The sequence below is a fragment of the Amblyomma maculatum genome, chromosome 6 (genome assembly GCF_055883805.1).
Source record: "Amblyomma maculatum isolate TAMU_Amacu chromosome 6, ASM5588380v1, whole genome shotgun sequence".
Classification (NCBI taxonomy): Eukaryota; Metazoa; Arthropoda; class Arachnida; order Ixodida; family Ixodidae; genus Amblyomma; species Amblyomma maculatum.
In genome coordinates this window covers 30,686,529-30,709,992 of record NC_139349.1, presented here as the reverse complement: position 1 = coordinate 30,709,992, position 23,464 = coordinate 30,686,529, and the positions used below count along the sequence as shown (strand labels likewise).

Genomic DNA, 23,464 nt, shown 5'->3' with positions numbered 1-23,464 from the left:
GCATTGTCGCAGGTAATAATTTTAAGCAATCCTATATATATATAATATAGGATTGCTTAAAATGATTACCTGCAACAATGCGACAACACAAAGAACCTCATTCTGAGCTACCATACACGACCACTCGTGTCGTATATACCACTTACACCGCGAATTACCACACACACATATAATGACTGCATATGCAATGCATCATCACCGCCTCCGCATCTCAGAGAGCATTCGTTCTTTAAGTTGGCGCCGACTTCCATAAAACATGCAGTATATTTGTGAAGTATGTGTTATAGTACATCTTGTAATCGCTGCGTTTCAAACCCAGTCAACTTTGGCCAGCCGATCACATAGCCGGTGCAGCAAACTCTAATCTAATTACTAAAATTGATTAGATGGATCCAGAGCATACTGCTATTGCACTGCCCTCTTAAGGTGCCGGCCTGGCGCCGCAGAAATGCTTTTGAACTTTGCTCTCGAATGTGTTTTCGCACGATACTACATTGGTTAGTGGTGCCAAACCGCCCATAATTTCTTCTTTCTTTGGAAATTTCAAAAACGGAATTTGTGATACATTAAGCGGTTTATGAAGGCGCTCTTATCACACTTGTGGCAAGGGATCCCAACTACTCAGCTAGTTAAAGAGTAAATAAGGATATGCTGATTTACTCTAGGCTATATAGTACTAACACCATGTATTTTGTTGAATTCACGTTCGAAGTACCTTTTATTTCCGAGAATTTGGCTGAAGTTACGTGAGACAACGTCTATATTGTTACGGACGAAGGAGGAAAAAGGCCGTGGCGCGGGCACGAGCGTGCGCGCTAGGCCCGCTCACAGATTCATTAAACGTCATCTCACTAATTGTCCTCTGTTCTCCTGCTGTCATCGCATGCCGCCCTGTAACATTTGGTTGGAGGTGCGGCGTACGGCATCCCCATCCTCGCCTTGGAGCATCAATCGACGCCATCTTCAAGCCGGGACCATCACCGAGGGCCCAGGGACATCGCCGAGCAGCTTCGTCCCAGCCCTTCAAGCCCAGACCTGACCAACTACCACCGCCCAGCCCCCAGCCCGGACCTAAAGACAATGAGAACAGACAGAACAATGAGAACCGAGACGAAGGATCCGAAAGACCCGAATGACCCGAAGGAACCGATGGACACGAACACGCAACCCCCGCCCAAGCTGCCCGACGTGACCTCGAGCCATCGGTCCCATGGACTCTGGTGACGGATGGTTGACAGCTCCAAGGAAGGTGGATCACCCACGCATCAGACATCGTACCGGCAAGCCGTTCTATTCTTACTTCTTCCTCTTCTTCAAGCATCCAGAACGCCCATCATCATACCATAGAATCATCATCGGTAAACTTCCTCGGGACGATCGGGATGATGGCTCGGTGGCCCCGGGTCATGTTGCGGACGGAGGAGGAAAAAGAAGGCAGTGGCGCGGGCAGGAGCGTGCGCGCTAGGCACGCTCACAGATTCATTAAACGTCATTTCACGACCATCGAGCATGTTCTCTCTGTCCTCTGCTCTCCTATTGTCATCGCATACCGCCTCGTAACAATATATTATAAAACATTAATCCGGTGTATGTTTGAAACATTTTATAAATGTATGCGGGGAATTTGGATTGTAAGTCAAAATGCTGGTAGTTCAATCCTAGGTTTTATTTGTATTTTCGATTGTAGCAAGGCTTGAGCGAGATGTAAGGAATGGTCGTAGCGTTCATGCACGCAGGACAAAATAAAAAAAAAGGGGATAATAAGCGGCCTAAACGCCTCCAGTCGAGCTCGCTCAAGTGCCAGCGATAAACCACTTCAGGTTTGTTAGGAGAGCACTTGTGGTTTATGGCCCGATAAAACGTTGAAGTTTCGGATCCAGATCCTTGGCTTCTGGGGTTCAGTCAACCGTCTGATTAGTGTGATGTTTCCTGTCAGTACATTCTCTTGCTGTCAATGTGGAGACAACGCCAGGACAGACTATCGGTGGCATGTATTCATCCACAATAGCTGCACGTTGGATTGCAGGCTATTTAGTCAGGGCTGCCAAAAATTACAGAACCACTGGTCGGCTATAACTTTGATTACGCAAACTACGCGAACGCTATACCGCGTTATGAAGGCAGAATGATTAATGTTAGTTGAAAAGGTTTTTACATTAGCATATAAGCGCTTTTTCTGCACGGAACTTTAGAATGATGTAGTCGTCAGGCTTTCAAACCTGACTGCGCTTGAGAAATAGTCTATAGTATCTCCCCGCAGTAACGACACAACGCCTTGTGTGAGCCGTACCTAGACGTCGTCACTGTCTCGCACGTGCTTGAACTGCTCCCTATTAGTGTCCCCGACTCCGCTACACGCGATGCCGGAGCTGTTCGTCCGATGCTGTCACGTATCCGGACGTACGCTGAACAGCGCCATCAAGGCCGCAGCGCGTGCGTTCGCTTAACGGCAGCCCGCGCACTTTGCAACCTCGTTTTCGTCATGCGTGCAAGAGCGGAACAGGAGCTTTGACAAACATTCTTCCGCTTGAAGCTGCGTAATCGCATTGTGTCACGAAATCAACAACGCCGCCCGTTCCCTTCAAGCTTATAGCCTCTAACGCAATTTTAATTTTTTTTTTGAAGGGGGGGGGGGGGGGGGAGGGGGGGGGGAACTGTGGCTGAAATTTTCTACCTTCGATATTGTTTTTTTCAAATTCCACTAGAGGTAAGCTTTTACGTTCACTCAGTGTAAAAAGGTTCGTATTGATAGTGAGACCAATTTTCAGCACCTAAAATGAAATTGTATATGGCCGTAGTTACACATGGCAGCATCTACATCTATATGCTTTCACTTATTCGAGGCCTATTCTTAACGCTGTTCATTGATTAACGCCGTACACAGCCCAATTGCTCCTTGCACTGTTGATGCATCCGTTACTTAGACGTGGTTGCTTCAAACAAAATAATAGACGTGACTCACAAATCGTTCTCTCTTTTTTTTTTTCTAGTTTAATCGAATTTCCAGCGCAGTTCTTGTCACACTCTTATGATGTGTTTGAGCGAACATCCCTTGTAGCCAATGTAGCATAAGAGTCACGTTACAGGCTAAGCAAACTAAGAACTAAATGAGTAACATAAGAGAGCAGTTGTGACATAGTGTACTCAGTGCGGGTGAGATATCATGCCTAGGCGTGCAATAGGGACATTGCGCAATAAACAAAACTGCGCATTTGCAGCAGCTTCTGGGCTTTAAAGGTAATGCTTATTTGCAAACATGGCCACGCCACTCTGGCGTCCGAGAAAGGTAAGCCGAGCACGTAACACCAAACTCGGCAAATGTGCTCAATTTCATTTTTTAACTACTTGAAGTACGGCATACCAGCGCTGTATAAGGGGTTGACACACACTGTATAATAATGCAGTATACCATATATTTTACAGATAGGGGCCATTGCATCTAAGCAAAACAGACCACATGCGTTCGCAGCTCGGTTCATCCATGGTGCCATACCCTCCCGGGTAGGCTGTGATTTTCTTACCACTCGCTTTAGCTTTGGCCACGACCATTTCCAGGAATGTGCAGTGAGCGCCAGTACATTACGCTGAAGTTCACAGCTCTTTCGTTTTAGTTTTGTCCTGCGGCAGTATAGGAAGAACTAGAGAAAGAAGAAATAACTAGCACGCTTAACGGAGATTAACGGATGAGCGCTCTTCTGTTGTCGTGCAAATTGACTTCGTGTCTGGCATCTATTTGTCGCTTGCCTGCGAACACGCGCATCGTGCTTAGAGAGCATCCTTAATACCAGGGTACGCAGAACAGGCCAAGGTTATGTTTTGTTGGTACGCTCAGCGCTTGTGTGCGAGGAGAGCGCGCTCGCATGCGTGGCGCAATCTATTGGACTTCGACAATGGGCCCGTAATTGGCGAAACTTACCCGCCGGCTTTGCGGGCAGGGGAACAAAAAATGAGAAAATGCTGAATAAAGGGGACACGAGTGAGCTAAGAACACCATTGCTACGGTGCGTGCGACTTTAGTACGTAAAGAAGGAAGGAAAGAAAGAAAGAACGAATAGTGAGTAAATGAAAGGAAAGAAACCGAGGGGGGGGGGGGGGGGTAGTCTCGATCAAAACGCCGGCGACAATCGTGGCACGGGCCAGCGGCCAGCAGTGGCGCTCGGCTCGCTGATTCCGCGGAACGAGAAATCGTTTTCGACCACGCGAGAGTCACGGCTGCTTTGTTCTTGGTCGCTCACCACGAACCGCCGGTGTGTATAATTAGATGCGCGGAATGCAGCCTGCACCAACGCTACTGCGACGTGCGGTGTCCACACATGCGGCTGCCGAAGTAGTTTTCGCAATATCGGCCATACAAATCAATCCCCGCCGCTCGTGTGGAGATGCCTGTGCATTTGCGTGCAGCTGCTGCAGTTATTTTTTTTAGCGGGTCACATTTAAGGCCGGTCCTGATAAGTTCGTTCGTGATAAATATCTCTAATTTGTCAGCTGCTGATGGCGCGAAACCACTTGCTTAGGTACACACTTTTCATCTGCCTTTTAAAAAGGCCGTTTCACATTTTACGACACTTTCTTTTTCACATGATAAGTTTATCAGCGCACGTGCATTCTTGATTGTACCCCAGTTCCTCAGTAAGCTGCCCCTTCCGAGCCCATCAATGAAATGCTGGCGCGGAATGACAGTATGGCTGGGTCCACATGTGCGAATTTGGAAAGTATATAGTTATGAAGCATTAGTTGCGGTTTAGCTCTGGTTAACCCTAGTTGAATTGGGAAAGCAACAGCGGAAGCTTCTTTTTATGGGTTCAACGCTGCTGAACCGAATGTGGAGCGAAAGCATTAGCTGAAGGTGACTGAGCGTTCTTCTTTTTCTCCTTCGTCTTCTTCTGCATCTTCGTCTACTTCTTCTTCGTCGCCTTCTTCTTCAATTCGTCGCCTTTTTTTTCTTCGTCGATAACTTCTTCTTCTTCTCCTTAGTCTTCTTCTTCTTTTTCTTCTTCGTCGTCGTCTTCTTCGTCTTCTTCTTCATCATCGTCTTATTCTTTGTCTTCGTCTACTTTTTCTCCTTCGTCTACTTCCTGTTCTTCTTTGTCGTCTTCTTCCTCAACTTTATCGTCATCGTCTTCTTCATTTCCTTCTTCGTCGTCGTCTTCTTCTTCGTGGGTGCTCAAGTTCATTCGTGACTGCGGCCATGGACTACGAGACAGGCCGAAACCATAGCGTAGTATTGCTATCGCAATAAAAGTTCAGCGGCTGCTTTCTGCCAGCCTTGGAAATCGGTCGCTGCAATGTTTATCTACTCCAGGTTTGCATACAGACATAAAGAATAAGTGGTTTCAGAACGTTGTGGTACCATATTACATATACCCAGGAACCCAGGAGAAAAAGTACAGGACGAAGTGATCTGAGGCTAAGCAGTTATCTTAGATGAACATTCTTCTTATTGTCACACCGTTCGAGAATTCGGTTATATGCGTTTATGAAAATTGCTAGAAATTAATTAGGTTTTTGAACAAAAATGCACAACCAGTGACTTCACTGTTCATGCAGTACTATTTAGTTTCACTTCGAGAGAAAACGTCAGATTCGAGTACACTCCTTAATTCACGTCAAATAACGAGTCACTAAATAATTAAATAGCAGAGTCAGCCACAAAACCAGTTGGAATTCGTACGTGGCGAATAGCAGCTCCTTTCGGCGTTTCTGTGTTTCAATTCAAGCCTGCAGAGCGCACGCGTCTCATTGGACTGAACTTAAGGATGAACACGCACCATATGTTTCGCTCCATGACGGACGCCGACGCGTAAACGTTGAGAGAAACGCATTACTCATAAGCCTTTTCCACAAAGTGTAGGTTTGAGCTGCTCTTACTAGCAAACACAGATACTTCAGCAAATGCGTGTTCGAGTTCACAAATATTCGCGTTTGATTTCGCCAGTGAATAGGGGAATCATTCAAAACTGCGTAGGTTTCAAGTGTAATATTAAGATTGCAGCTCCATGTTCATCAAACAGCGCAGTGCACGAGGTTAGTTCGTCGCCTGTTCAGTCTAACCCGTGTCGGGTCGCCAGACCTCATAATTTATTGAGGGAGCAGAAGATATCTCTTCCTGGGTCGTCGCCCCAGATAATAAAAAAGCATCTCCGCCACATGGCCATACGGCATACCCAGTGACGGTATGTTTTTGGCACGGGGCAAGCAAATAACTTTCCTCGGTGATGTATGGAAAGTTTACTTTCTCTTCTTTCCAGCCTCGGGCCACAATTTTTCAGTCTGTATTTTAAAACGTATGATCCACCTTCAAGTGTTGCCACTGCAATAGAAGATTACATATACCGCTTGGCCTTTCACACGAAAGTCGTGTTCAGTCTAAGCTTTGTGAAAAAGAGAAATGACTAAGTTTTAATTAATTAACTGCCTTTAGTGTATTAACAATTTGAAACTGCAACATTACATACACGGTTTTAGCAATAATAAAAGGTAACTTTCAATTAGAACTATTTCAATGAAAAGTAACTGAATTATTTGCTTCAGAAACACGAGCCTGTAGCTGCTCCGTACAGTGGCAGTGGAGATGGGCGCTTCCACAAGAGGCCTTTGTGCTCGCCTCAACAGCGATTTCCTGGTGGGAGCGCCCCGCGAAGCGCGGCGCGTGGCTCGAGTATTTCGGCCCTCTGTCCTCGAGGAAACTGACGTCGGGGTGCGGGACCCTTCGTCATTGAGTGACGCCGCGAGGCCTTACGGTGCTCTCCACTCTGCTGAAGTAGCTGAGGCCGATCAGCGCCCTTTCAAGGAAGTGCCAGTCATTCTGCGACGAAAAAAGACGCTTGAAACTGTCCTCTTCGCATAATCTCCCGTGAACTACTCGGACTACGTACTCATTTGTCACACATAGCGTCACACACAGCTTTAGCTTTTTGTGGTCGAATCTAGAGGGCATGATACCGCGCCATAAGTTTGACTCAAGCTACTGTTCAACCCAGCGCCCTGGTTGTGTCGATAATCCGTATACACTTGACCAAACGCCGCGCTCTTCAGAAAGGTGATTCCCCAAACTTCGAATTAGCTAGTAAAAGAAAAAATACCGTGCAAAAAAAAAGAATAAAAAAAACTGAATTTCAACCGAGTATGAATTTCCTTATATAGAACGCTTCCCGGAGAAGCAGTCAGATATCAAAGAAGTTTATTGATAGACGCCAAAATCATAATACAATGTTCAAAGGGAAGTGTGACATCAGATCTGCTGCTATCATTATTTCGTCTTCCAACATGCACTCACATACAGCAACGTGCCATTTAAAGTAGAATTCAGGCGTCCGTTCTCGCCAATAGATTGACTAAGAGCCTTATTTTCGCTCTGCTTCGTGAATTATGATGTCCTCTAACATTGTTATTAAAAAGCTATAGAAATTTAGAATACAAATTATATGGTAAATGGAGGCGAATGTAACTTCACATGCGAGAGTGGCTGGGAGGCAGGCCCATGCAGCGGCGACGGCGATAGCGGGCCATAGTCATTAAGGTACATCGCTCTAATGGTCAGGCAAAGTCGTGCTATAAGGTACAGTAAAGAAGCTTTCCGGAACTGTAAGGCAACATCTGCGCTTTTCATTTCGCCAACGAAATCGCATAGGAAGCGTAGTCATCAGTAGTTTTCGCGTGTTTTGTCTTTTTGTTTTCTTTGGTCACCACGGGAGCCAATAGACTGCAACTCGATTTGTCATTTCTCGGTAAAACGAGTCTGCGCTGCTATTTGGTGGGTTGCCCACAAAATACGCGAAACTAGACAAATCTTGGCTGTTACGGACATGGTGCACCGCGAACGCCACACCTACAAATACTGTGGTGGTGTGCCCCGATAGCGTTAGTGGATTTTGGGACATTACACACTATTAAACCCAAGAGGGACCAGTCCCAATTATAGTAATTTCTACTTCAAAGCCACCCTATTCGTGGATTCACATGCTAAGATATTCAACTCCTCACCTTATTAGCGTGTGTCAGATTGCCCTTGACTCACTGCATCAGATTTCATTTTTTTATAAATATGTTCTCTCGCTATCTCTGTTGAATGTTTCGGAACTTGCACTCAGGCAGCTACGATGGATCGATATAGTGCTACATTATAATATTATTGAACGGGACAGGGATGTCTAGGCCGGTGAAAACTGACAAATCATCATTTTGGTTCAGCTGCTTCTTTCATATACCTTTTCACTCGCTAATTATTCCCGTTATCTTTCTGTGTCCATGCGATGCTCGACCTTGAAGGCACTGACCTTGCTGGCGGAAATCGCAAAACAGAATTTGCTAGCAAGCCTCTACTTAAAATCTAGACCACGTGTGCAAGAAAACTAATGGGAGCGTTGCGTAATGAGGTCAAGCTGCACGAGCTATTGTTGTTGTAGTTATCCTCTCGACGGATGACACAATTCACACGGATGGATCGGACAAGAATTGGGATGTGGAGAGATTTTTTGAGATGAATAAACCTTAACTGCTTAGTTTCGTCTTTGTCTTTCTGGACAAGCTAAAGTTCATGCAAAAAGTTCCATGCAATTGCTAAGGTCTGGTTAGGGCAAATAAAACGCGACAGACACGGTCACGTGAGGCAGACTTCATCATCCTAATGTTTTATGAGTATGCTTAAAAATAGTCATTCTAAATTCTCAAGTTTTTCCTCCGTGCTCTCTACATTTTTTGCGTGCGGTAAACATGTAATTAATCGATACTGTACACGAGCAGCCTTCAATGTTTTAGCAAATCATAAGGCTTCTGGGGTCCTTCGTATGCCTCAAGTCAAAGATAGAAAGCAATGCTCTGGATGAAGTCGAAATTTCTAACAGTAAACAACGCTTTAACTTTCACACGGAACTGCCTCTAGAAAGATAAAGATAATCCTCGAAAAGGTCATGTCTAAGCACGTCCTATCACTGGCTCGAGGCGATATCGCACACACTTACGAAGACTGTCGCCACTACTGTTTATATATTGTGTGTTCAGTAAACTATCTTCAGCACCTCCACACCACTTGCACCAAAGAACAGCCAAGACGCAAACGTCCGACCAAGAGGAAGTGGTGCGAATAGGGCTCGGCAGTGCCTCTCTCCTCGCAATCTCGCCACGGAGAGCTTTCCTCTTCCTCCCATGGTCCGATTTGTTGACATAGGGGGAGGAATGGGGAAGGGAAGACTGGTGGCGCCCACTCACTGGGGTAGTACTTGTCGATAGAATTATCCTTGGGCGCGTTGCCCCCGAGCGCCTCGGACAAGCTGTTGAGGCCGTTGGAGGCGTCGGCCGCCTCCTCGTACTGCACGCACAGGGCATACACGATGATGATGGAGACCTGCGCGGAGACATACAATGGAGACTGTGCCAGAAATACATCAAATAGTAACAATACTGAAATTGGAACTACTGCATAATGCATAGGCATTTCAACAATGATGCTCTAATCATGTTGCAGAGAATGACAAGTAGAATAATAGAAAAATTTTAAGCCGGTACTTATCCTCCAGTAATGGCTCTCAAGTGTGGAAGCAGTGCATGCAAAAACCAATTCATTTTGTTTATCATTAGGTATGTTGCATAAATTCTTCTTTCTGTCAACAATTTAAGGCTGTAACTTCTTACAGCTCATTACAATGGTGCTGTCTCCCCTTACTTACGGCACTCTTCATCCCAGTTGTAATGCTTAGCGGTTAGCTCTTCCAGTTTTTAGTCCTTTGTGTTTTCGACATTTTTTATATGTAGGCATTAAACCTTTTGTTTTCTAGCGGTATTATGTATTTCGCTCACTCTTTGCCTCATCTTGGAAGAATATCTTCTTTCCGCGCATGCAGCATGGCAGACATACATACATTGCAGCTGTTACCGTCTTGAAAAAAAAAAGATTACATTGAAAAAGTTGCATAGTCCTGAGAAAAACAAGGAAATCAAGCTTACAACAAATTATTAAGAACTGCCCTTGCAACAATGAATTTTGCAGGTGCGCTTGACATTCAAGAAGGTGTTGTCATTCACCAAGTATCTCTGCATATAACTTTGGCTGGCATGGTGCTTTAAAAAAAAAAATCCGGAGGAAATGCGTTTGTAATAAATTCACACTGAACATAGCAAGCAGAAAAAATGGAAATAAAAGGTGTATTATCCGTAGCTTTATGCTAAACTACTCGCTTTTCGAGTACAATCTTTCGTGAAACATTTTTAAACATTTTATGTAGTAACAGAAAAAACATTTCTTGTTTGATCACACGGTGTTAATCTTAGAATACACTCTTTATTTTGTTATATTGTGAGCAATAAGTACGAAACTTCGTTTGAAGTTGTCAGTGTGACTTTTGTTTGCTTTGTTTATTGAAGCGAAAAGGAAAAAAAAAAAAACAACAGTGAACCATATCAGTATACTTCAAGGAGGGCGGTGTTTTAGTCTTTCTTACTGAGTTCCAGTGCAGCCAGCATGCACACAGTACTGCTCTTTTGATTAGTTCATACTGACTGACTCACACATGTAATGTATTTTAAGGAATTTCTAAGCAAGTTCCAGAACGCTCTCATTATACTATCACTCCTATAATGGAAGGGATGTTTCGTAAAAAAAATGAGGCTGTGCTTCCTGAAAAACTTTTGGCACATTCATAATCCCATTTGCACAGGTAATTACAGTGCAGGCTTGGTCTCTGTACTTCACTGATTAGCGTCTGCGTTAAATAAGAACAGTTCGTAGCGAACAGCAATGCCATCCAAGCAGTTGCCTCTGGCCGCAACACTATCTATACCCTTTGTCGTCATCCCCGTGGCGCGAAGATAGTCTTTCAACGCGGCCGCTGGAATTTATACTGTAGTGGATGTCATAGAAATTCTTTTGCGCACGTGGTGAAATACGAATACCTGGGTCTCTAGCGCTTCCTTTCTGTCTCTCCTTACCGCGCGTCTCATCTACGCAAGTAGAGGAGGTGTATACGTGCATGTACGAAAAAGGACGCTAAAATCGATCTGCTTCATTTTGACGGTCGTTTAATCGGTTTGCAATGACTGACCGGTGCTCCAGCGAGCGATTAGATATGGCTGGCGGCAGCGTCTAGTAACAAGTCAGATGGCGCAACGTCATAATGACGCATAGGGCTACGCCCGCTTACCCGTATAGCCACCTATAGCCTCTGACCTAAGTGGTCGGTATCATGGAAGTGAGCTGTGCTTCGTTTTGTAAGCGAAATATTAGCTCCTGGGATGAAGGTGTTTTGAAAATCAGTCAGGTGGGTCGAAACACGTCGAGCACTAGAGAGATGATAGTGCCAGCGAGAACTGCCTTAGGGGAGTGGTACCCAGAGCCATCTGTCCATCAGTGGCAGCATTACACGTTCGGCCGTTCATTTTGCGGCTGAAGGTTTAGTGGAATCATCATCATCATCATCATCATCATCATCATCATCATCATCATCATCATCATCATCATCATCATCAGCCTGACTGTACCCACTGCAGGGCGAAGGCCTCCCCCATATTTCTCCCCTTAACCCGGAAGCCAACCATTTAATTATTTTGGAGCAGGCAAAGTGCGCAGTTACAAGTTCTCATAACCCAACCCGGCAACAATATCGGGCAACAGCGAATTTTGGAACAGCAACGGTCAATCAGCAATGTGAAAAAGATTTATAAGCTCGCTTCCCAATTGTCTTTCACAATGCACTCACTACTGCATCTGCGGCCATAAGGTGGTAACAACGGAGAGTGAGAAATAAGTCGAGCTTTCTTGGACATACAATTTAATTGTGAGGATACTCTGGGAGTAAGCACAGGAGGCAGGCACTGACGTCAAAATGTGATGTCCTGTCCTATACTCTCCATTTCCCATGAAGAGGCCTTCATATAAGCTCTATTTAATAAAGATTGCTAACGTTATGAAAATAGCAAACGGGCTAACCTTTCGATGCACAGCAAAGTCTTTCCTTTACATTTCGGCCTTCGCTTGAGTCGAGTGTAGTTAAGGCTGCCGTCGAAAACCAATGGAGAACGCTCTTTAGTAAAAACGTTATCACCAAGAAAAAAAAAAAAAACAGCATGTGCTTTCCAGGTGGAAATGAGATGATACTTTGATTGTTATAGTGCAATTTCAAGATACGCGAGATTGTTTACAACTTCCCGTTGCAAAATGTGCCCGTCCGGAATGTTCTAGTTCTGTTTTATGACATCAACTGAAGCTCTAGCAAAATGTATAAGTTAAGCGAAAGCCTTTGCTCGGCCCCTATAAGTTCACAGTCAAGCACTGCTCTGACCGAAAAGCCTTCAATTCCTGATAGCCTGCCTAAGAAAAAAAAAATGCGTTCAACAGAAGCAGTAATTTCAGCACGCCGTGGTTGTCATAAGCGATTTTTCTGCATCGTAGTAATTTGCTAGAAAATTCTACCTGTAATAAATTTTCTATTGCTGTAAAGCACGCCTTTCAATGCATGTTATCCAAACATCTTTCGTTTACCGGCGTTGTAACAATTTTCTTTATTTCTGTTCAACTTCCTATGATACTTTATTTAACCGGAATGCAATTTTTATTAAAATCTGAAGTGGTAAATAAAAACTTCAAATTGTTAAGGGCACTGCATGCAAAATTTTTGAATACTATCTCAATAAATTCGCGCTGCTCTTCAATTCATGACAGGGGCGAGTGGGGTCTTTTCAGTCACTATCGCTATAAATTTCTAATGGCGAAGTCCCCAGCCACAGGTTTTATGTCTAAAGGTCGCTCTGAACATTGTTGATGGAGGCATTCTATATTTCTCAGTGCTGATATAAAACAGCCCCGAATAATTCTTTTATCTCTGTATTACGCAATGCCCGCTTCAGTCGACTGCACCGTCCAGTACGCAGTCTTGTCTAATGAGGGCTGTTGCAATCCTAGCGTCAACTGATGCGGAACAGCGTCGAGGACAGACTAGCTTTTGTCAAATGCGTCAACGTCTCAGAGTCTTGACGTCCGCGTTGTTGCACTATAGGATTTCGCAGGCATCACGTCAAGAATTAAACTGTCAGGGCGACGATTCAGCAAGGCGCTGCACACAATGACACATCACGAAATAGATACAAGAAAGCGTACATGCAACTGGTGCTGTTTCGTTTACGGTTTCTTGCACTTATTTCATGGTACGCATTTATGCATAGTGCTTCGCTTAACTTGCAACCCGTACTAACCCAGCAAGAAGTTCTAGTCAAGACGACGGATACCTGTAAGAGGAGGAGAAGGAAAGCGAGTTTTCCGCGCTTCCACATGTCTGCGACGATGGTGGGAGAATCCAAATCCCGTGTGAGGTCCAACGGAGACGCGTGACCACAAGCACACTCGGAGCTCTGCCGCTGACATCGGGCACCGCGTCTTCACTTGTCCGCGGAAAGTGGAAAGGAGAGGAAGGGGAGGACAGGAGAGAGAGAGTGCACCGCGGGCAGGCAGGCAGTGGAGAAATGTCCTCATGTCGCGAGCGCACACTTGCGTGAGGTCCCAAGCACCGGCCTCGGTCGGGAGTGAAACGACATCTGTCGTGGTACCCATACACCACCACGGCTTTGTTGTTCCTGAGAGCCAAACACGGATCTGACCTTCGCGCTTGATTGGCACAACGTGTTCCGGGCAGAAACCCCCAAAGAAAGACCCCCCCCCCCCCCTCTCTCTCTCTTTTTTTCGTCTCGTGCGCACTGTCCACTCCCAAATTATAGCGAGAAAAAAAGCGAGACGGTAGGGCAACGAGAAAAAAAAAAGAAAAAGAAACAATGAATGCATGAGCTGGATTTATTCAGTGTTGGATCGTACGTTTCAAGTGCCTTGTTTACGAATCCGGCGCGAATTAGGGTAAGTTAGCAAGAATTACCCCGCCAATAAATGAAAGATGTCCTCTGTGTATACGCTTCGTGCGTTTGTTGGGTAAAGCACCGCATGCGGTAGTATATTTGCGCGTTCGCCCCCTGCATCTTTCATTTGTTCAATTTTTACTACTGATAAACTAATCCCGCTTTTACACTGCACAGACAGCGGTGAACTAACCCGTGCCACAACCATGTGTTAAGAAACATATAGCGAATGCACATATACTAAACATGCTAATCTTGGAAGCTTACTCTTGGTACTCCATAATTGCATAGACATTGCGCATAACAAACTAAATACAATGATCTTAAGTGGCTGGCACTTATTTTTCACATATGCACTTGTGTAGAGTTTTCCCTCTGTGATGTTCATAAAACTAGAGCGCTTTGAATTCCGCCATATGGTTTGTTTCCCTGCGGCAAAACCACCTGTCACACCTCAGCCGGTGGCCGTCCCTGATGTGCATGATAGCAGTCGCGACTTGAATGCAGCTCGCCCTTGCACGTCTTCTACTACTAAGCGCGCTACGTGATTTACCTCTTGGCATGGCATTATAGGAAGCGAATGCAAATGAGGACAAGTTGCAAGGTCGGCTTAGTTAGCGAAAATGGACTTCGCCGTATTGCGCCCTAACCTATATTTTTAACGGCGTAGGGTTAGAAACCCTATCGGGAATGGAGCCGGCTCTTTCTACTGCTGTGTGGGTGCAAACAGCTGGCAGAAAAGATGGCCGTACTTATACACAATGGTGAGAAATTGAGTGGGAACATCACGCACGCGACGCCAACTTTCTATGGGAGCCCAGAATCAAGCTTGGAGAGCCGACCACTTCCGTGTAGTTTAGTTCCATGTAAAGTATTCTGAGTTCGCTAACATGGTTGCAGCAAATTGGCGGCAGCTAACTGAGCTGATCCACTACTGCGCTAAGAGCGGAAAGCGGAACCAGACATTGGATGCATACGGAGCAGGGTGTAGGGGTGTAGAGATGGCACGGTCCAGCAAATCAAAAGGTTACCAATTTGGACCTCTGCAGTTACAAGAAATTATGGTCAATGATTATTTAACAATTTAGAGATTTGGTTGACGGCAAATAACCTCAGTCTGAATCTTAATAAAACTACTTACATCATATTTAGCTCAATAAGCACCACTCTTCAATGTTGTATAGTAATTAAATATAACAGCAGCGTTATAAAGCAAGTTACGAATCACAAGTTTCTAGGCGTTTGGTTCAATGAAATCCGTTCATGAAATACGCACATTTTAAATTTAGTAGAATACTTGAGCAGAATTGTAGCATGTATTTACAGAATTTCTAATCTGGTATCCGTCTGGCTAAAGATTTCAATTTATTATGCGCTTTTTTTAAATTCTAAACTAACACACTGTATTCTCATATGGGGAACCACTACTTCTACAAATATTAATAAGTTGCTTGTTCTTCAAAAAAAAAAAAAAAAAACACAAAAAAGCCCTTCGAGCTAGAAGGCTATTACGGTATACCGCGAGACTTGCGTACAGAACCCTTGTTTAAAAAATATGCCATTTTAGCCGCTCATCAGATTTACTACTTTCGTCTTCTGCAGTACATTCACCATAATAGGCTGTATACTACTCTACCTGATAGATCTACAGTAACGTATGATCTGAGAACACGAAGAAAACTTGTACCCATTACTCGAACCAACTATGGAAAATAGAAATTAACTTTTCAGGTGCCATCCCTTATCAACAACACAACACCAAACGTGGAATTTTCATTGGCACCTAGGGTATTTAAAAAGAACGTAGAACAATATTTTAATGAACATCCCCTATAGTTTCATGGATGGTAGTTGCTGTAGTTTTCTCATATGCAACCGTTTTTGTGTAAATATTTTTGCTATGAAATGTATGTTATTGAGTGCGTGGTCTGTTGATTTGAACCTATAAATGAATACTGCATGTGTTGATACCTTTGATATATCGTATGTAAGCGTTGCATAATGCTTTTTTTTTATATTTTATATACAAAAAAAAGGTGTATGCTGTTGTCTGTTTTGGGAGCCAAAGCCCATTCAGGCTTGTCGCCTTTTCCCTTGGCTTCCCTTTTTTTTTTTAGAAAGAAAGAAATAAACACCGATTCCAACTCCAACAATCGACAGTATACTAAGCGAACATTGCCCAGAAATTTTCTCAAGCAGTGCTCACGTTTGCACGCGCAGTTATCAGAATCGGAATGAAAATGGTGCTCTGCTCCGTCCAGAGGAAGCAGCGTGTCAGTGCATAACAGACACAAACGCAGACACAAACTGCAATTTCGTCATTTTTTCTCGAAGAAACGACGCGCCTTGTGGCGCCATTGTGTCCTATTGCCTGCACTTTGATATGCGCAGTTCCACGCAATAATCAGCCGGTACTGAGAAAGGCTGCTTAAAGTGAAGCAGTTATTCGCGATTCTTTTTGTGGCCTAGAAGGAAGATGTAAGCCGATGCGCATTCAGTTAGAAAGCAAGTAGAGCATCATCGAGAACACATGACTAATTGGCGCATTTCAGGCGTGAAGAGTTTTCAGCGTGTCTTGCTCCGCAACAGACCTGGTTACACTACGCATGTATGGTGACATGGTGCTTTCTTACACCAATAAAAAAGCGGGGGGGTCATGTGACATTATACCAATCTCATATCAATTCTGATCACATATTTCTTTGATTTTTGATTGGCCAACACGCTTGCGGAACGACATATAATTGAACGTAAATAATTATATTACAGCAGTCGTGCAATTATTACATGTTTTAGATCCCCTGAATTATATGAAACTAAGGACACAAGATAGAGCGCGGAAAATGCAGGCTGATTCGTCGCACTTTCTAAGCATGCGCACGATTAGTAATCTACACTCATTAGCGTAGTACGTAGGGGATAGAATTAATTAGTGAGCGCAAACAGAAAAGGACTCACCCTTACCACTTAAAACTGAAGCAGCCCTAACCGGCAAACCTTTGTAGGTTTTGGGCAAAGCAGCACTGCAGACTGGCAATCGCTATGTCTTGTTTACTTGTCTCTTATTTTTTCATTCACCGCTTTACAAAATTCTTCCCCGTCGATGCCACTAATTTTAAATTCCTTTTAAAAAGTGCGCGTCGACCATCACCGCCCTTCCTTCACGCTGGTTCTTTTCAAACGCAGGACAGCGATTTCTCCGCTGTTTTTCTCAACACCCGTCGTTACACACACGCGCTGATCTCAGAAGTACTCCATAGCTCCAGCATTTTGAACGAAATAATGTGTCCCTGTAAATTGTGAAAACCGCCACACACCAAAAATGAAGCAACCTACACCATGGCATACTGAGCGCCCTGCACGTGGTTGGTTGCAAAATATGGGTAACTGCCATTTCTCTTTGGATGGATTAATGAGAAAATCTTTATTTGCCGCATGTTTGAGGTGTTCGTCACTCTTACTGATCACTTGTGCGCCATGGTCAGTCATCGGTCCACGATGGGGGCTACAGGCGAACATCATAGTCGAGTTGTGACGTCATAGAAGTAAATAAACAATCATTTACAAGAGCGCAAAATTGTGATATGTTACCCTCTGTTATACACTCACTTTCAATACCCACTGTGTCAATGGACGATGAACTGAATGGAGATCGGCCGTTGTCACATGGCGATTTTCAATGACCATTGAACTCAATTGGCATCGACCTAATGGTGGTTCGCGAACATCCATGGAATCCCCCCGCCAATTAAAAACCACCTCCACTCCCAAATCGTTAAAGGAACACAAAAACTAGGAATGAAACGCTAATAAATTTTTATATTTAAAGACAAATGCTTCAAATTTCATTACAATTTGGTACATTCGATTATAAGGCGCGGCAGCACCCAAAAAGCTATTACGGCATCATACTTGCGAAGACTTAATGCTCACAAAATGAAATGCGGCCAGCAAAAATGACCGGCGTCGCTAGCACGCAAGAAGCAAAAACTGTAACTCTTAAAGAACGGCCCGAGAGGACTACAAATTTATTTTTCTGTAAAGAAGTTGGTGATCTTTGCATGTGTGCACTTTGTGAGCAATGACCGCACCGATTTTTCGTAGGTCTGAAGTGCTACGCATAGCACTGTAGGCCCAACAAGCTGAGCTGGAGAGAAGCATGCACTCAAAGGCACGTGGAAATATCCGCAAAAGCACAATGGCGAACGAACCACGCCACAAAAAAAGCACTGAATGCGACGTCGTCCCTTGGAATGCGACACGAGACGTTTTTACCGCTGTCACCATCTGGTGAATTCAACTGAACACTACAACTCTTGTTTTGCGGCGCGCAGTTTGAAAAAAAAAAAAAAAAAAAAGTGGGACGAAGGTGCTCCGCGCTGTTACTGTGGGCTCGCAATCAATAAATTTTGAGGGTGCTCTCTACAAAATAGATAAAAAAAAAATAGCCCCTTTGCACCTTCATTTTTCGAAAAAAAGGTTCGTTAAATTGGGACAGACCACGGAATTGATTTCGTTATTTCAAGTTAGTCAAAGCATTGGATCCTATGGGTGTCTGAGGAGGAATTACAATATCTTCGTTAAATCGGGATTTTAGTTAAATCGAATTGTGACGATATTCTATCTGCGACCCTAACTCGATAACCTGTCGATGCAGGTGAACTCCCATTTGTCCGCAGTGCCGATGAGAAAAGAATAATAAAATCCGAGACAACGTTGATATATGCATGACATTTGGCGTTTATTCAACATTTTCGTCAAAGACAAGTTTACCCAACACACACACACACAGATTGTTCGGCTTAGACTAAGACAGGATGCGCTTCGCGGGAATGCGGTGGACGACGAGAGAGGGCGCAACACATTACGGCATGCACTTCATCGCGGAAAGCGGGCTAGCTATAGCTCTGGCTGTGCAACTAGCAGTTGAAAATACGCGCAGGAAGAAGGAGACATTTTCAGAACCCGTGACGTCTAGCAAGATGTCACTACTATGCAGGGTTTGAACCACCCTCACTGACAAGGTGCTACAGTTGTACAGGGAAGCAGTGCCGGAGTATTACAGTGCGGCGTGTGTGGCAGCAAGTGTGCGCCGGGCATTCAGGATAATTTATATGCGAAGCGAAGGACCCAAATTTCAAACGAACTCTCCAGGGCCGAAACTCCTGATGACGCTAAATTAAAGTAATGAAAAATCACAGCGCAAACTTTTGGCACATGCTTAAACACATGCTTCAAACAAAACACTACTTCTCGCATGCTTGCTCTTGTTAATATGAGACTAGCTTTTTACCATTTCGAATGGCAATTCATCCGTCAAAGCAGTCCGAGCCCTGAAGCCGGATAAGCAGTACGCTCATTTTGCGTTGGTGAGGGAGGAAATATGTAGCACAGAAAGTACATCCCACAAGTACAGGTGCGGGAAGAAGTAGTGGACAGGGCATAGGGAGAGCTATGGAACGCTGGTGGCCCGCGAGGGAATGCCGCATCACTCGCTATGTCGCGAGTCGGTTCGGGACAACGGGCGAGTGCAGCAAATGCAAGCGGCGTCCGCAGTGCCGACGGTGGTCAGGGCCTTCTGGGCCGCTGCCACGCCAGGGTCCTCGTCTCCCTCGGCGATGGGGTCGCTGTCCTTGTTTCCGTTGGCGCCACCACCTGCCTCTACGCCTGCGTGGACGGGGCACCGTTAGTAAATTTAGCACAGCGTTGCAGTATGCTACAGTCAGCCGTCAACGGGGTGGCACATGGTCAGCGCTGTGCTAAAAGTTTCTAACATTACTCGCTCTTTCTTCGGCACGCGGCACCTTATTCCACGTTTCAGTTCTTGCGGGGAACAGTTGATATATGAGAAATATATACCTAGCAGTTCTGAACAAGGGCAGCTTTTCCAAAGGATGGGGTTGACAAATGCAGTGTTTCTTTTATATATTTTTATATATTAGGGCTTAGCCATAACAATGAATATATCCGCAGATGATTTCATCGGACGAAAGTTTTTTGCTATTCGTTATTAAAAACACTCCCCGTTAGTTTCATGTGGAACCCTTTATTGCACGATACAAGCGCAGGGAGGACTTTAAAAAGGAGATTTTTCTGCATACTGAAGGGTTAAAGCATTTCGACCAGCTGGCCCACAACTCAATTTTCCACAACTAACTAATAATTGCAAAGCATGTCCGAGAAAGCTTGGCTGAGAACAAACAAGGACGGGGAAGCACAGGGCTATGCTCGTCTTCTCTCGCAGTCCGCGTGCTTCGCGCGGTGCTGTTTTAAAACCGCTTGAAAATTGTGGCTATTGTCTTTCTGTCGTCACAAAGAGAGTAATCGATAGTCACCGCACTCCTGTTCACCTCCAAGAAAACGTACCCTGGGAAATTATTTTAGTCGTTTCTGGATAAGAGGGCACGGACCGAATCTAACTTTTGTGCAAATGAATGCCTACACGACATTTGATAGATAGAATAATGTCTTTGTCTCTAACATTTGGCATATGTGCTGATGACGCAGACGTGTCGTACGAAAAGAAACCCGTGTGAAATGGTAGGTTTAAATGTCGCCCCCCACCCCCATCTTTAAAAAATAGCTCTTTTCATTCACGACACTGGTCTGTCAAAAAGCACCTTGCAGTGGATGTGAGGCAAATTGTGTGAAAAGAATTACAACGCTTTAGCCGATGCGAGCCTATCGGTGAGTTTCTGGCCCATGTTAGACTACGTAGTCACTATCGCTGTATTTGAGGTGCACTCTGGAAGTTTTTATTTTTATTGCAGACCTAAAACTGCATCATATAGAGTATAGCTATCTGTATTTAAGAAAACCTAGTCTAATTAAAGTTTGACGTCAGCCGCCGCGTTAGACATGTGACAAAGGCAGCGGCTAGTTTGCTGCGTGATGTTGAAGTTATGTTGTTCAGGCTGTGCTGCGCCTGTAAATGTCCACAGAGGTTTCCAGTGTAACAGTAATGCTGTCGCAGGGCACCTTCTTGAATTATTAATTGCTGAGTGAAATTTACATATGTGCGTTTGTTGACGGAACTGGGGAGTGCGCGCTCACCTCATAGTGACTTATGCGATGGTTGTGCGATGAAGCCCCATCTTAATGAAAGAAGCAAGTAGAGAACAAAAAATACGAAAAAAAGATTCGTTCTAGAAAGCGCAAAAAAAAAGTTCGAATATGTTCTAAAGGCTAGTAATTTTTAAAACAAAACATGAAACAAAATAAAAAGGACTTTAACTCACAGTTGTCGCAAAGAGAGGCTGCTAATAACGCCTGAATACCTGGAAACAAAACAAGAGCAGCTGTAATTGCACCTTCTATGAGTAGGTAAAGTCGATAAGGCACATTTGTTGCGCCACATTATAACTCTGCGAAGTATGACTATGGTGACGTAGTCTTCAAATAGAAACAAAAAATACAGTGTTGCTCTAAGATTGCTTAAGTGCTGAAAATGCGAAAGCCTTTCTTTTCTCATCCCCTTTTTCTTTTTTCTGGTATCATTTTCACTTTTTTCTCCTCTTGACTGGAACTTAAGTCCTCCAACTGGACTCGAACACATGGTGTTTACTGGAATCACACCTGCGACCTGTAACTTTACTTGAACCCACAACCTCTAACTTGACTCGAACACATTTTCTGTACTCGGACCCATGACGTTTAACTGATCTCGAACCCATGGCATTTAGCTTGGCTCGAACTACCACAGCCAAAATTAGCACTACTATATGATCATCATTGCGATCACTATTGCCACTATCTCTGCTATTATCAGCACGCTATAACTACGACTATCACTGCCATCATCATTGCAGTTACTATACCGCTATTACAACTATAATCATCATCGTTATTATTAAAACTAATTGTCACTACTATCATCATCTTATCTATAACTATTACTAATTGTCACCACTATCACCATCTCTATCATTATCTCTATACTATCACCACTACTATAATTGTCATCACTATTGCTATCAATATCGCTTATAACCCCCTGTCACTACTTTTCTGATCTATCACTGTCGATTTCACTGCTATCACTAAGTGTTACTACTGTCCTAATCCCTATTGCTATCTGTCACCAGTATCACTATACTTGCCATCACTGATATGACCATCACTCTATGTCCCTATTATTAACTATCGTCATTACTATCGCTGTCTATCTCAATCATTACCTGTCATTATCACTAGTACTACCTATGTATGTCTTAATAATCGAGAGCTGTCACCGGTATCACTAATATACTGCGTCTTTCCTACAATTGCCACCATTATATTTTGGTTTCTGCCTTCGTGATAACTATCAGAATCAAATCTTATACTTAACTATGACTATTGCATTACATACTACAATGTTTATCAATTTTATAGCTTAATAAACTATTTGATAATTTTTTACTGCACCTGACAAATTTTTAACTGACACATATCTACACCACTCATGAACCAAAAAAAGGCTCTCGCCTTTAAAAATGACGCAGACTCCGCCTACTAAAGCAGTACCGTGCGAAAGCGTTGAAACCTGGATGGTTCACTTACATTCAAGGACTTTCAGACCTAATTTTGGTGGTTGTCCACCAAAATGTTCGTGTTGGAAAAGCCGGCTTTGAACGGGGGTCAACTGAAGTTCCGAAGTTAAATTTGTGAAATACCGAGAGTCATATTTGAGGCTTGGTCACCCTAATTTTGTGGGTGACCAAGTCCAGCAGCCAAACCGTTTCTCACCTTTAGAGCATCTTCATGATTGTGCGGTAGATGTGTTTCAATCCATTACGCATGGACGGAAGTGATGAAGACGATGATATGCAGTGCACAACGCTAGTGACGATAAAACAGGCAGTTAGTTCGGCTGCTGTTGTAGATACGAAGTTCCGTGCTCTCTTCCCACATTAAGAACTTGAGTTCGAATCCGCTGTGCTCCGACGGTTTCTTTTTTTCGTTTGAATGTTGCTTTGCTAGGCTGACAAGGTCCCTTCAAGGTCGGGGCTCACACACGACTCGTGCTTTACAACTTTGGTCGTGAATTAGTGGTTACAAAGTATTAAACGACTTTCCACGATCTCTGCTTTCTCATGGGACAAAATGAAATTCTAAAGACGGCGAATCTTTTTCTTATTAGCCAGCAGGCGAGCACGGCCATGCTCTGTTGTCGTATGTTGGAGTTAGTTCACACGATCTCAGAATTTCGATCTCGCTCATCTTTCCTTTGCACAATTACGGCAAAGACGATCGGGGAAAATATCTCAGAAAACCTTTTCTGATATCTCATTCCTTGTAAATTCGTGAAAGCAATGCGTTTGCAAGTGCGCACCCCTGGAAGATGCGATGAGCGAGTTGACGAGGTCCATGCGTGAGTCCAGGCTGAGCTGCTTCTGGCAAAGCATGAAGCGCTTGACGCGGCGCCGCAGCTCGGGGCTCTCCTTGGCCGTCAGCGAGAAGCGGTTCGAGTAGCGGCTGACCAGCTGCCGCAGCGCATCCTCGCCCTCGAACAGCGCCACGTAGCTGCCGTTCACCACCTTTGGCGTCATCGGGCTGTTGGATAGCAGGAGGCTCGAGCCTGCGATCGTCAATCACCATCGTTGGGAGTCACACACTCCGGCTTCATTTGTGATCTTTCTCGAGCACTATT

At 44.3% G+C, this 23,464-nt stretch overlaps 2 protein-coding genes across 2 annotated transcripts in view; both read right to left on the bottom strand.

Annotated features, from left to right (window-relative positions):
- Positions 1–13,424, bottom strand: part of Rh50 (Rhesus blood group-associated glycoprotein Rh50) — a 42,342-nt gene extending 28,918 nt beyond the window's left edge. The window contains exons 1-2 of the mRNA XM_084606333.1: positions 13,216–13,424; positions 9,208–9,343 (exon numbers count right to left, since the gene is read on the bottom strand). Of these exons, the coding sequence (XP_084462459.1) occupies positions 9,208–9,343; positions 13,216–13,260 (181 nt within the window). The 5' untranslated portion in view covers positions 13,261–13,424. The remainder of the gene's footprint in view (positions 1–9,207; positions 9,344–13,215) is intronic.
- Positions 13,425–18,564: 5,140 nt separating this feature from the next.
- The window catches only part of Hdc (histidine decarboxylase), a 28,577-nt gene continuing 23,677 nt past the window's right edge, over positions 18,565–23,464 (bottom strand). Inside the window, exons 13-15 of the mRNA XM_084605519.1 lie at positions 23,147–23,392; positions 21,072–21,110; positions 18,565–19,500 (exon numbers count right to left, since the gene is read on the bottom strand). Of these exons, the coding sequence (XP_084461645.1) occupies positions 19,322–19,500; positions 21,072–21,110; positions 23,147–23,392 (464 nt within the window). The 3' untranslated portion in view covers positions 18,565–19,321. The remainder of the gene's footprint in view (positions 19,501–21,071; positions 21,111–23,146; positions 23,393–23,464) is intronic.